Here is a 13,562-nt window from a genome sequence, read left to right as displayed (position 1 = left end):
ATCCTGTCTTCTAAGCTTTTAATTTTAGCCCATTTTCTCTATTCTTCTTTCCTCTGTTCTTAATACAAGTGGTATTTACTCAGACAAGGATGTCAGCATCATTGAAATTTCAGAAAAGAAAAAACACTTGTTAACACTTTCACTTTCCTTCATTCTCACTCCTTTGTGCATTAGGAACGCACCTTTCAGAACACAAACACAGACACACCTATCTTCCCTGCTACTCACATGTAACACTCAATCTTCAACTGCATCCTTTACTCTGCTAACTGTTAAACTACAATCCATTCACACTCCTGATGAAAGAGCACTGCTTAAAATATTGGACATTATCAACTCTATCTCTTTTACATTACAAAGAATAATGGGCAAGGGAAGAGATTATCTTTCAGTAGTTTGGCAAGTACTTTATAATTATATACACTTGAATAGCATTATTGGCTCTGGAAAAACTATATATACTCATTACAAGAAATTTAAAATAGAAAAGTGTACAAGAAATAGCTATGAACTAAAATTATAAAACTTTACCAGATAATAATTGTTAATACTTTAAATACCAGCACCCAAGTAGTTCTGTACATATGCAAAGAATACCTTCAATTTTCAAAGAGATTAAAAAAAGACAAAATTGTCAATGATGAATTTCTACATGGCAGAATGAGTGCCACAAAGTTACCCTTTTCTATATGTACGCAAGCATTTAACAAATGGTTGAATATTGACACTAGTGTAAGAGATGTAACTAAGTGTTGAAGACTGAAAAATAAATAAAACACAGTCTCTGCCTTCAGAGTCTACACATGATCAGGGAGAGGGATGTAACAACAAAATTATAAAATAGTATGATGGAAAAAAATTGAATCAAGACCCTCTAAATAAAATTGGGGAAAAAAAGCAATGGTTGATTAGGCTAAAAAAAAAAAGAGTTCGTCAAACATGAAGTATTCTATTTTAGAGATTCAGTGGATGAATAAATAATGTGGGTAGTAATACAATAGATTTTGCAGCAAACAAAAATCTTTGGCCAATTCAAGAAGTGAATTCTTTGGTAAATTCAAGAAGTGTAAGTAATGCAGTATTTAGCAATATAATTCTACATTTCAGGAAAAAGCTCAGACCTGGAGTCATAAATGCACAGATGTTATACATGCATTGTTTTGAAGTCGCAGCACTGAATTATGTATATAGACAGGTGGATAGATGTCTTTATATACAGAATATATACTATAGAAATGTGTGTATATATATATATATACACACACACAGAATATACACTGTATGTATACATATTTCTCTACATTCTCTATGGCAATTAATGCCACTCAAAATTCATATATTAAAACTTAATTGCCAATATCATACTATTAAAAAGCGGGACCTTTCAAAAGTGATTAGATCATGATGATACAGTCCTCAGGAATGGTTAGCAACTATATAAAGACTAGAAAAACTAGTCTAGACCCTTTCTGGCTTCATGCCTTTAACGAGGTGAGGCATCATCTTGGGAGTAGAGACTAGTCCTACCAGACACTGAACATGCTGGTACCTTGTAGCTGGACTTCCCAGCTCTGTGAGAAACAAATTTCTATTCCATATAAATTAACCAGCCTCAGGAATGCTGTTATATAATAGTATTAATGGAATACACACAAACCCCAACACTCACTTACACAGACACCTCCAGAATTTTAAAAACTTTTAATCGTATATTTTATATTTCACTGAAGGAGAAAATATGCTATTTCTAAAACTTCAGAATGTAAAACTCTTCTGGGTGTAAATTAGAAGATACAAAATTCTTTTAAAAGATCAAAGTTTTGATCATGAAATAGATCTAATCAAAGATAGTGAGGTCCTTGTCATTAAAAGTGTTCGACTAGTCTTTGTGACATCTCCACCACAGAATTATGAAAAATAGACAAGATTTTAAACAACCATGGATTTTAGAGTCTGATGTATTTTCTTAACATTCTAAACTATAAATTTGTTCTCCTTATTTTGAACTTGTTCTTTGTGCCTCATTAATGAAGGCATGCTATGAAGAAATACTAAAAAGGGGATACATATAAGGTTTCACTTTCTTTAAATGAACAGGTCTCTAGACTCTAAATATACCAACGAAAATTATATACTAAGTTTCCACTCTGCTCTCTTCCCAAAAGTCATACTCAACCTACAAAGCTACCTTCATGAAACAAACATATAGCCTAGTATGACATAAAGTTAAATAATTAAACTGCAGAAAAAAAGAAGTGATACAATAGTAATGCTGTGAAAACACAGGTCATATAACTCATTTGTAATTGGATTTGGGAGGTCAGTGCATTCCTACAGGATATGAGGCATAAATTAGCATGTGAATAGTGGAATTAGATCAATGAAGATGGAAGGAGAGAAAGCAGTCAGTAGAAGCAGGATGTGCAGAGGGTAGGACATTGGCCATGGAAGATCAGTTAATGTGTAGTACACTGATGAGAAGTGAGTGGCTAGGGATGGAGAAGAGACTTGCACATAGTCAGATCATGACTACACTGGACTTCATCTGAGGCAAAGAGAAACTCCAAAATACTACAACCCAATGACTGAAATGAACAGATGTTAGAGAAATTGCCTGACTTCTCCCAGGAGAATCTATAGAGCAAGGAGAAGAAGGTATGAAGTCAGTTAGGAGACCGACACTTTGATCTGGGAGAACATGAATTATTATTTTTATTGGTTCTTTTTAGTTATACACAACATTAGGATTCATTCTGACATAACTATAAAAGCATGAAATATAGTTTATTCTAATTCACTCCTCAATACTTCCAATTCCATCCCCTTCTCCCTTCCCCTGTTCCCTACCCTCTACTTTACTGTCTTTCTGCTATTTGCTAATATTTTTTTTAATTAGTGTCTTGTGGATATACGTATGGTGAGATTCACTGTGGTATATTCATATATGTACATAAGAAAGGTCAGATTCATATTCCATCCCCACTCCCTTCCCTTCATTCCCCTTTGTCTATTCCACTGATCAGAAAGATGAATTATTATTAGTGAAGTAATTAGTGGAGAATAGAAAAGAGTGAACTACTCCCAAAGGCAGTTAACAGCTGAAATATAAAGCCATGGATTCCATTAAGTTCACAACATTTAATCGGTTGCAAGTTTGGGCCCAATATGTTTTCTAGATAAAAATATATGCCTGCCTGAGAATATTTATCAACTAATTTACTAATGGTAACAACAGTTACTGCTAGCATCGATTATGAACCATATCTCCAAGGGCACTGGAAAAGCATGAAAACCAATGTGTGGTGGGCCCGATCCCAGGACACACCCAAAACAGGAACCTGAGACATTCGGGATGTTTACATTCAGGCTTTTCCAACAGTGCCACATATTTACTGTAATGCCTCTTGTGCTCATGTGCAGAAGTTATGGAGGGGGGCCTTGCTTCTTTCTGTAGTGAATTCCTAGACCACTGGGGAAATCATACACAACCCAAAGGACCACATGATCTCCACATACTTTTGGTAAAGAACAGGTAAATCTTGTGGCGGACGTACTTCAGCACCACATGGAGTAAGGTTAACAACATTTTAAACAACTTTACAACAGCAGGTTTCAGGGAGCCTGGAAATTGTTGAATTTATAAACATAAGATTGCGGAATTAATTTCATTCTCAAACTGTGAAGAGGCAAAAGTTGATGTCATATAAAACAGGAGGAAGGAATTAAGGAAAACAAGTTTACTTCCTAGAGGCAGTTCAAGTCTGGGAGAGATAAGCCAAGCAGAGCTGGGATAGTTTGCTAAATTTATAAAGCAGAGGCCATAGCTCAGTGACGCTGTTCCACATATAAGTTATGGATAGATACCAGAGAAAGGAGAGAAAAATCCAGAGAATTCCAGTGAGAAACTCAACTGACAAATCCCCTGAGCGTTTGGCTGAGAAATTATTTAGTAGATAAGAGGGGAATCTCCATGAAGTAGGAAAGAATATGTAGATAATAGTTGACCAAATAATTCTCCAAGCTAACACAGGATTGGAAAAAATTGTGCTTCCTCAGCCACAGTAAAGAGATTTGTAATACTCAAGACATTAAGAAGACCTCAAAAGGTGTAGCCATCACAATAGGTATGGCTGGCCTAAGAGTAGCAAATGTTATACATTTACCCTTTCCAAGCTGCGAAGTCTTGACAAAGCTCAAAACAATCTGCAAACAACTACAAGCCCGTATAAAAACCCAATGATTCTTAATAAAATGAAACAAAATCTAACAATACATAAAATATACTAGGTCTAGTATCAGTGTGAATTTGCCAGGCACAAAAAGGAGGAAATACAGAATAACTAATAAGAGAAAACAGTCACTAGACCAGACAAAAAGGACAAAGATGATGGAATTAAAAGGCAAAAATCTAAAATAGCTATTAGAAATATTCTCAAGGATGGAGAGGAAAATAGAAAGCTATGAGGGAAAAAATAGGAAATATAATAATCATTTAAATAGAGCCACATCAATGTTTACAACAGCTCAATTCACAATAGCTAGATTGTGGAACCAACCTAGATGCCCTTCAATAGATGAATGGATAATGAAACTGGTATATACACACAATGGAATATTATTTGGTCATAAAGAAGAATAAAATTATGGCATTTGCAGGTAAATGGATGGAACTGGAGAATATCATGCTAAATGAAATAAGCCAATTCCAAAAAACCAAAGGCTAAATGTTTTCTCTGATAAGTGAATAATGATACGTAATGGGGGTGGGGGATGAGAGAAGAATGGAGGAACTTTGGATTAGGTAGAGGGAAATGAGAGGGGGGAAGGGGCAAGGGCATGAAAGACAGTGGAATGAGACAGACATCATTACCCTATGTACATGTATGATTACACAAATGGTGTGAATCTACATCATGTACAACTGTAGAAACAAAACGTTGTACCCCATTTGTGTACAATGAATCAAAATGCAGTCTGTAAAAATGAAAAAAAAAATAGAGCTTTTGGAGAGTTAAGAAAAAAAAAGATACACTGGATCTATATGTTTTTAAAAGACGGATTCACAGGGAACACCTTATTTAGTGTAGCTAGTGGTACCCTATTTGGAAAATAAGAAAAAAAAGGCACAACAGATAGAAAAATGTGGGATAAAATATTAACAAGTTATATATTGTAATATATCAAACAAAATACAGCAAGATTAAGGGGGCATCAGGATATAAGCATAGCTTAACAAAAGAGCAATTTGCTATATTAGTGGAATAAAATAAATACCATGTAATTATCTAATTAGATACATGAAAGTATTTGACAAAATTCTAACACCTGATATTCACAGAAAGTCAACTACTCAAACAGGCAAAGGATAGCTATGTAAAATCTGCAGCTAATATCATACTTAAATCACTCTTAATCACCATTGTATTTTCTACTCTGTTCAAATTGTGCATCAGAGCTCAAGCAGTGCAATGAAGCTGTGGAAAGAAACCCAAATATACAGGTGGAACAGGAAGAAGCATAATTTCTATAATAGCCAATAACATGATTGTCTGCCTAGAAAACATTAGGAATCTACAAATCAACTACTAAGACTGATAGGTGAGTTTAGGAAGGTCACCAGATACAAAAATCAATTTATTTCCAACTATTAGGGGGAAAACACTCAAAGTTAAATAAACAATGCTATTTACAATAACATTGTAATGTTAATGTAATGTAAATGCATAAATATAATGTAAATGCATAAATATAAATCTAATAAGATTTATGTAAGACTTAGACAGTGGGAACTACAAATCATTCCAGAAAGGAATTTAAAAAGGCTCAACTAAGTAGAATGAAACAAGATGTTAGACGAAGGACTCAGTATCAATATGATTTCAGAAATATTAGCACAATACTGCAAAGATGTCTTTAAAATTGACCCAACACAACTGCAATTATAACATCATCAGGGAATATGAGAAGCTGTTTTTAATTTTTTAGGGCAACTCATTGATCCTAAAGTGGCTGAAAAAAAGTGAGAAATACCAATGTTGAATGACTTCTAAAACTAAATTACAGTAACTCTTATGTTAATTTGTGGGGCGCTAGAAAGCTATGTGTAATTTTCCAAACCAAACCAACAGACCAAATCCTGCCACAAGATCTTGGCCTCTTTCAATACAGTACAAACTCTCCACCATGACACCATTTGAGATAACACTTAAAATGAGAAGTGTCAAATTCCAGAGATGGAGTATCTCCAGAAGAAAACCTATGCTATGATTGGATGGCAGTGGCTTGAATCTCTGCCTCTGAATTTTTTGATTTTTATACAGAATGGCAATATGGTCTCTGAGAAATGTATACAGGTGGAACACTGTAAGCACTGAGTGCTAGAACTGGCTTACCCCCCATCTAGCTATGGGATTTGCAGGTGGCTACGCTTTTCCTGATCTTGTTTTCCTCATTTGAAGACATAGATAGTAAGATTAGATAATGCCTAAAGTACATTTTCAATGTGAAAACTCCAAGGTGAAAAAAAAAAAATCAGTGGTTTCCTTTAATCACTCTCTTTCCCTTAAGATAATAAATTTTCCCTTATAATAATAATTATTATATTTTTCCCCTAAATGTGTGGTCAACAATTTACGGAATATGATTCTGATGATTCAGAGGTTGAAATAGCCTATATAAGAGTAATATCATACCCTGTAAGCCAGTGATCATTCCAGTATTTATATACACAAATTCATTTAATCCTCATGAACACCCTACAAAAGTAGGCATTATTATTATAATTTTACAGAAAAGACTAAACAATATAATTTCCACTTAAAAAATTATCCTGCCAAACCTATGAATTTGTTTATGTTACCTTGGAACCTCCCAATTCCTCTCTTGCCTACGGCTAATTCAGCCTCATCAATCTCCTTTACTTTTCCACATGGCCAAATGGTAATTGTCCTGGAGATGGCTGAATTCAGAAGAAAGTACTCTTAGACAAAGTGACTTATTCAGAAGAGAGATTAAAATTGTTCATAGAGATTTTGGAATGCTTCAGTTTCCAGGAGGACTTTGATCCTGGTTATTAAACACACACACACACACACACACACACACACACACACAATGATTTATGAAATAGGAAGGTCAAGGTCAAGGCAGGAACCACCAACATGTAGCAGGTGAGCAAAAGGAGACAGTGGATATGGTAGTATTAATCACCAATATCCACTTTTCCAACATCCCTGGGAAGAGTATGTTATATCCCTACAACATGGGAGTCAGACTTGGGCATATGACTTGCATTGGCCAATGGAACAAAGTGGCAAAAGCCTTAGGAACATACTTGTTCTTTGTTGAACTCTCTTTTTCCCCTCTGCCACATATTTCAGAGAAGCTTCCCTGGTTGTGGGGATACAAGAGTATGATACACAATCTAAAGTGCAACAGAAACTTGTCTTTGATCTCTTGAGGCACTGAGACATTAATACAATGAGGAAAATAAGGAGGGCCCAAAAAGGTATGTGTTGAGAGTAAAATAAAGGAAAGCAGAGGGAAGGAAAATATTACGTAAAGGACAATCAAATACAAATGAATAGACTAGGGAAAGAAAGACTAGTAGAGTAGAGAAAGGAGAATGAGAAAAGGGAGAGGAGACAAGAGGCAACAGGGGGAGAGAAAAGGAGGAGATCAAAAACCAAAATTCTTAGCAAATACAAAAAAAGAGATACTACCCTGTATTCTACCAGATCATAATGGAATTAAATCAGAAATCAATAATAAAATAAAAAATAGAAATTACTCCAATACCTGGAGACTAAATAATACATTACTGAGTGATGCATGGATAGCAAAAGACATCAGGAAAGAGATAAAAAAAATTCTTAGAGGTAAACGACAACATTAATACAACAAATCTCTGGGACACTATGAAATCAGTACTAAGAGGAAAATTCATTGCATATGAGCTCATGCATTAAAAGTATAAAAAGTCAACAAATAAATGACCTAACATTATATATTAAAGCTCTAGAAAAAGAACAGATCAACATCAAAAACAGGAAAAGAAAGGAAATAATTAAAGTAAGAGCTAAAATCAATGAAACTGAAACAAAAGAAACAATTCAAAAAATTGACAAAACAAAAAGTTGGTTCTTAGAAAAAAACAAAAAAACAAAATTGGTAAACCATTAGCCACATTAACAAAGAGAAGGATAGAGAAAACTCAAACAACTAAAATTTGTGATGAAAAAGAAATAGTGTCATGATGGACACTATTGAAATACAAAACATAATTAGAAGCTATTTTGAAAATTTATACTCCAACAAAATAAAAAATTTCGAAGGCACAGACAAATTTCTAGAGACACAGGATCCACTCAAACTGAATCAGGAGGACATACACAATTGAAACAGACCAATTTCAAGCAATGAAACAGAAGAAGGCATCAAAAGTCTACCAACCAAGAAAAGCCCAGGACCAGATGGATTCTCAGTCAAGTTCTACAAGACCTTCAAAGAAGAACTAATTCCAATACTCCTCAATTATTCTATAAAATGGAAAAGGAGGAAACCCTTCCAAACTCATTCTATGAAGCTAGTATCACCCCAATACCCAAACCAGTCAAGGACATTAAGGAAAGAAAACTTTAGACCAATATCCCTGATGAACACAGATGCAAAAATTCCTAAAAAAATTCTGGCAAATTGCATACAAAAACATATTTAAAAGATAGTGCACCATGATCAAGTGGGTTTCATCCCAGGGATGCAAGGTTAGTTCAACATCTGGAAATCAATAAGTGTAATTCACCACATCAACAGACTTAAAGTTAAGAATCATGTGATTATTTCAATAGATGCAAAAAAAGCATTTGATAAAATACAGCACCTCTTCATGCTTAAAATACTAGAAAAACTAGGGATAGGAGGAACATACTTCAACATTGTAAAGGCTATCTATGCTAAGCTCAAGACCAACATCATTCTAAATTGAGAAAAACTGAAAGCATTCCTTGTAAAAATTGGAACAAGAGAGGTATGTCCTCTTTCTCCAGCTCTATTCAACATCATCCTTGAAACTCTAGTCATGATAATTGGACACACCAAAGAATTAAAGGGATACAAATAGGAAAAGAAGAACTCAAGTTATCACTATTTGCTAATGACATGATTCTGTATTTAGAGGATCCAAAAACTCTACCAGAAAACTTCTAGAACTAATAAATGAATTCAGCAAAGTAACAGGATATAAAATCAACACTCATGAATCTAATGCACTTCTATTCATAAGTGACAAATCCTCTGAAAGAGAAACTAGGAAAACTACCCAATTCACAACAGCCACACACACACACACACACACACACACACACACACACAATTAAGATAGTTGGGAATCAATCTAACAAAAAAGAGGTAAAAGACCTCTAAAATGAAAACTAAAGAACGCTAAAGAAAGAAATTAACAAAAACTTTAAAAGATGGAAAGATCTCCCATGTTCTTGGATTGGCAGAATTAACATTGCCACAATGACCTTCATAGAAATAGAGAAACCAATAGTGAAATTCATTTGTAAAAATAAGAGACGCAGAATAGCCAAAGTAATCCTTAACAGGAGGCATCAGAATACCAGACCTTAAACTATAATACAAAGTCATAGTAACAAAAACAGCATGGCATTGGCACCAAAATACACAGGTAGACCAATGGTACAGAATAGAAGACACAGAGACAAACCCACATAAGTACAGTCATCTCATACTAGACAAAGGTGCCAAAAACATACAATAGAGAAAAGATAGCCTCTTCAACAAATGGTTCTGGCCAAACTGGAAATCCATATGCAGCAAAATGAAAACATGTATCAGAAGGAACACACAAATAACATAGATGGCAACGTTCTCCTGTCTCTACTACCCTTAACAAAATTTTTTTTTACCATAAGTGGTTGAAATATGTTTGTGTAGAGAGCACCATGCCACATTTAATCCCTGTACCCCATAAAAACACTTTCAGAAGTAGTCAGTGAACACTGATAATGGATATGACAAATCATCCTAATTTACTGAAAAAGATATAACAAGTTTTAAGTAATCCTGTTTCACCTAGTTTGAGTTGATGAGATGCTTTAAAGTAATGAAGCTGTATTTCTCTAGAACCAGTCTAGAACTTTAAATTTACAATAGACCATTACCTAGGTAGCAAAGTGAGTGCATATTTAAAAAGACTATATCCTATGAGAAAAAAAATCAGTAAAATCCATCTGCTTTTATAACTTAGACAATTGCATTTCATTTCCTTTTATTATTTTTTTCCTAAAGAAGCCTTAGAAAAGAATGGTTTTCCGCTAAGGTGTGGCTCATGGGCAAAGTGCTCACTTAGCATGTGGGAGGCCCTGAGTTGGATCCTCAGCACCACATAAAAACAAATAAATAAAATAAAGGGATTCTGTCCATCTACAACTGTGCAAACACTTCCTGCCTGCACCACTGCCTAATTCTCAGGATAGGTCTCTAAATTTAAAGGGCTCTTACATAATCTATCAAAAATGTGTATGAAAGCACCATTTGGAAGAAACAAAATGCCCCAATTCTTAGTGTCTTTAGATATTAGAAGAAAAACTTAACGGAATGAAATCTCTTTAATATTTTACAGAAGCATTTTATACTTAATCTGCTACTTTAAAACACAGTTATTTATTTCAGAATTACCTTTATACTTTGAGGCAACGTAACTTCTGTTGCTCTACAATGCTGGATACGACCTTGAGCCTCTTCCTGCACTTTCAAATGATCTGCCCAGGTAAAGAGTTGAGAAGAGGTCACAAGGAGTCAGGTTTTAATACTCCAGTCCAAAGGTAACTCAGTATTTTCTGAGGACAGACTATCCGATTCAGAGAATGATAAGGGTAAAGCCTTTTAAAAGACAAAGAAAACAACACAAAAATCAGAGTTTCCAGAAAAACCCTTCAATCTAAAGATTTTATTAACTAACATATTCACAGTCTCTGATTAGCAAAATTATATGAACTATATACTAAATATCATTAAAAATATACTACATACTGAAAAATTCTGGAAGGAGCTAAATTAATCTATTAATAGTAGTTTCCGCTAAAAGGCAAAAACTTGTTGGAATGGAGCATATTTCACTTTTTAGGTTTTACTAAAAAGAACTAACACTTTACAGAGTACTACAGATGTTGCTATCAAAGTACAAATCTTCCCAATGTCTGAAAAAGTACCTAAAGCCTTTGAAACTGGAACTTGGGCTAAGCTGTTCTTCCTGCAGGTAACTTTAGGGACCCTTAAAGGCCATATTTAAGAAACATTTTCTGATCTCAAAAATCTGCCATTAACCCACTTTGCTGTCTTTTCAAGTCAATATTATTCACATTACAAGAATTCTTTTAGGTAAGGCAGTCTTAGGCAAAGAGGGGAGATTGAGTCTTGTGGCATTATGATAGCCTGTTCCCATTAGGAACAATCATACATTTGCCAACTGATCACAACATAAGTACTTGTAGGTGTTGTTGGGGAAGTGGACAGCAAGGTTCAGTGCTATGCCACAACTTGTGGAGGTAACTGGAGGATTTGTTTTGAAGATTTAATAAAGGATCAAGTTGAAGAAGTACCTTAGTATGGAGGGGTTCCTCTGAGTGATGAGCTCAAAAAAGAAGTGTGTTAAAAAACTGATGAGGGCAAAGGGCAACCAACAACTCTTATCTAATATGCCTACTTTCATGCTGGTGACCATTACAGCAATTCTTACTGTAACACACCAAGTCCTTTATTTTGGCTGATGCCCATCTATTCAACTCTGGTAAAGATAATTACTTTCAAGCTTCTCTGCAAAACTATTTTTCAAGTAGAATGTTTCTGAGAAGCATACGAATACACATGCTAATGGTACTTAAAAAGTATTACCTGGGGAAGTTCAGTAACTGTTGTACTTTCAGATGACTTCTCTTCCCATGGCAAATCATTTTCTTGATTAGTATCTAAAAACGGGTTAAGAAAATTGTCCTTTTAAAACGTAAATGATGTTGAAGTTTGCTTTAAATGTGTAGACAGGCTCACCTGGCAAACTACTTTCTCTGTAAATGCCAGTGCACACAAATTTATACACACCCAAATCAATCCTAGCAGTTTTTCACTTTGGTTCTGAACTTTAATATTAAACCTAAGAGGGAAAAAGGTCAGTTTTGCACATTTAGTAACTGACAAACCTTAAGCCGAAAGACCCAAAAGACTTCAGAGTAAGAAAAATGCTCGTGAAGTCTGAACAGATTTATCCTCAACACTCCTCCACTCCGGGCAGCTTTGCGCGAGAAGCACGGTGGGAAGGTGGTCGGGGCTTTGTCCGTCCACGCTGCCCTCGGGATGCCTTCCGCGGATGGACGTCCACGCAGACCTGCAGTCACCTCTACCCGAGCTGAGGCGGCGCACAGCGGCAGCACACCCGCAGCCGGGCAGCCTCCGCAAACCCCGCCTTTCAGGAGCAGCCGTCCCCAGGGCTCGGGGCTCCCTCAGGCCGCGGCGACAGGAACGCTTCGCGCCCATTTCCCTGCCCCGAACCCTAGAACTTTCCATCCCTAACTCGCAGCTGGCCCCACCATGAAGGACGAAAGCCCTTCGCCCGGCAGGCACGAAGACACTCACCGAGCCCGGCGCCGCCTGCTGGCCGCGGGGCAGCCCGTCCCGGGCATCCATGGCGACCCGCAGCCGCTTGTCCAGGCAGGCGAAGGGGTTCCTGCGGGCCGCGGTCGGACCGCCCACTCTGCCGCCGGCGGCCGGGAGTGGCCCGAGGGGCAGCACGGCCGCCAGTGCGGCGTGGCGAGGCGTCGGCTCCGCAGCTCGGGAGACCGGGAGTCGGCGGCTTCTTGGCTCCGGGACCTTTTCCGTCGGAGCCGCACTGTCTCCAGCCGCCTTTTGAAGGTGGGCGAGTAGCCGGCTACCGAAAGGGCCACGACGCGAAGCGGCTGAGGCCGACCGCCCGCCCCGCAGCACTTCCCGCGCGCGCCAGGGCCCCGCCCCCGCGCGGCGTGCGTGACGGGCAAGCTGCCCGCGAGGTCCCGCCCCCGGCTGCGTTCCTCCGGGCGGGGCGGTCCTGGCGCTCCTCCAGGCTCTTGGCCGCGATCCTGCCATGAGAAGAAGCGGCTGTGGGCAGCACTTGGCCCGGGCGGGTGTGCACTACCCCGCTGGGCATCGAAATGGCTGAACGCTGCTAGGCCTGCAGTAGGGATGTCATCACCGCGGGTACAGCGTCTGGACTGGAGCCTCGGTGCTGGAATGCTGCTTAGATAGAGCTTTCGGGGAGCAGTGGTGACGTCTAGAGGTGGTGACAGCGCCAGAGCCGACCCCCAACCCCGCCTTCCCCAAGAGAGAACTCAGAAGATAGCACCCTTCAAGCTCAGTCCCCCTTTCCCAATGCCAGGAAGTCCCAGCCCTTCACGCAAATGCTCTGCAGCTCCACAGGACAAGTTACTGTGATCCTTCTTCCTGAAGAAACTCGAAGTAAATGGATATTTCAATACAAATTCAAGTGTGTATGAGTTAGGTACTTTGGGACC

At 37.7% G+C, this 13,562-nt stretch overlaps 1 protein-coding gene across 4 annotated transcripts in view; it reads right to left on the bottom strand.

The window, feature by feature from the left end:
* The window catches only part of LOC124962242 (uncharacterized), a 66,737-nt gene extending 53,507 nt beyond the window's left edge, over positions 1 to 13,230 (bottom strand). For 3 of the 4 annotated variants that reach the window (XM_047521445.1, XM_047521446.1, XM_047521444.1), the window contains exons 1-3: positions 12,652 to 13,230; positions 11,917 to 11,990; positions 10,702 to 10,905 (exon numbers count right to left, since the gene is read on the bottom strand). In XM_047521445.1, the coding sequence (XP_047377401.1) occupies positions 10,812 to 10,905; positions 11,917 to 11,990; positions 12,652 to 13,137 (654 nt within the window). In that variant the 5' untranslated portion in view covers positions 13,138 to 13,230 and the 3' untranslated portion in view covers positions 10,702 to 10,811. The remainder of the gene's footprint in view (positions 1 to 10,701; positions 10,906 to 11,916; positions 11,991 to 12,651) is intronic. The other variant, XM_047521447.1, reaches the window with a different exon arrangement.
* Between the last annotated feature and the right edge of the window lie 332 nt (positions 13,231 to 13,562).

This window comes from Sciurus carolinensis, chromosome 12, assembly GCF_902686445.1.
Source record: "Sciurus carolinensis chromosome 12, mSciCar1.2, whole genome shotgun sequence".
NCBI lineage: Eukaryota > Metazoa > Chordata > Mammalia > Rodentia > Sciuridae > Sciurus > Sciurus carolinensis.
This window is presented reverse-complemented; position numbering and strand designations above follow the sequence as displayed.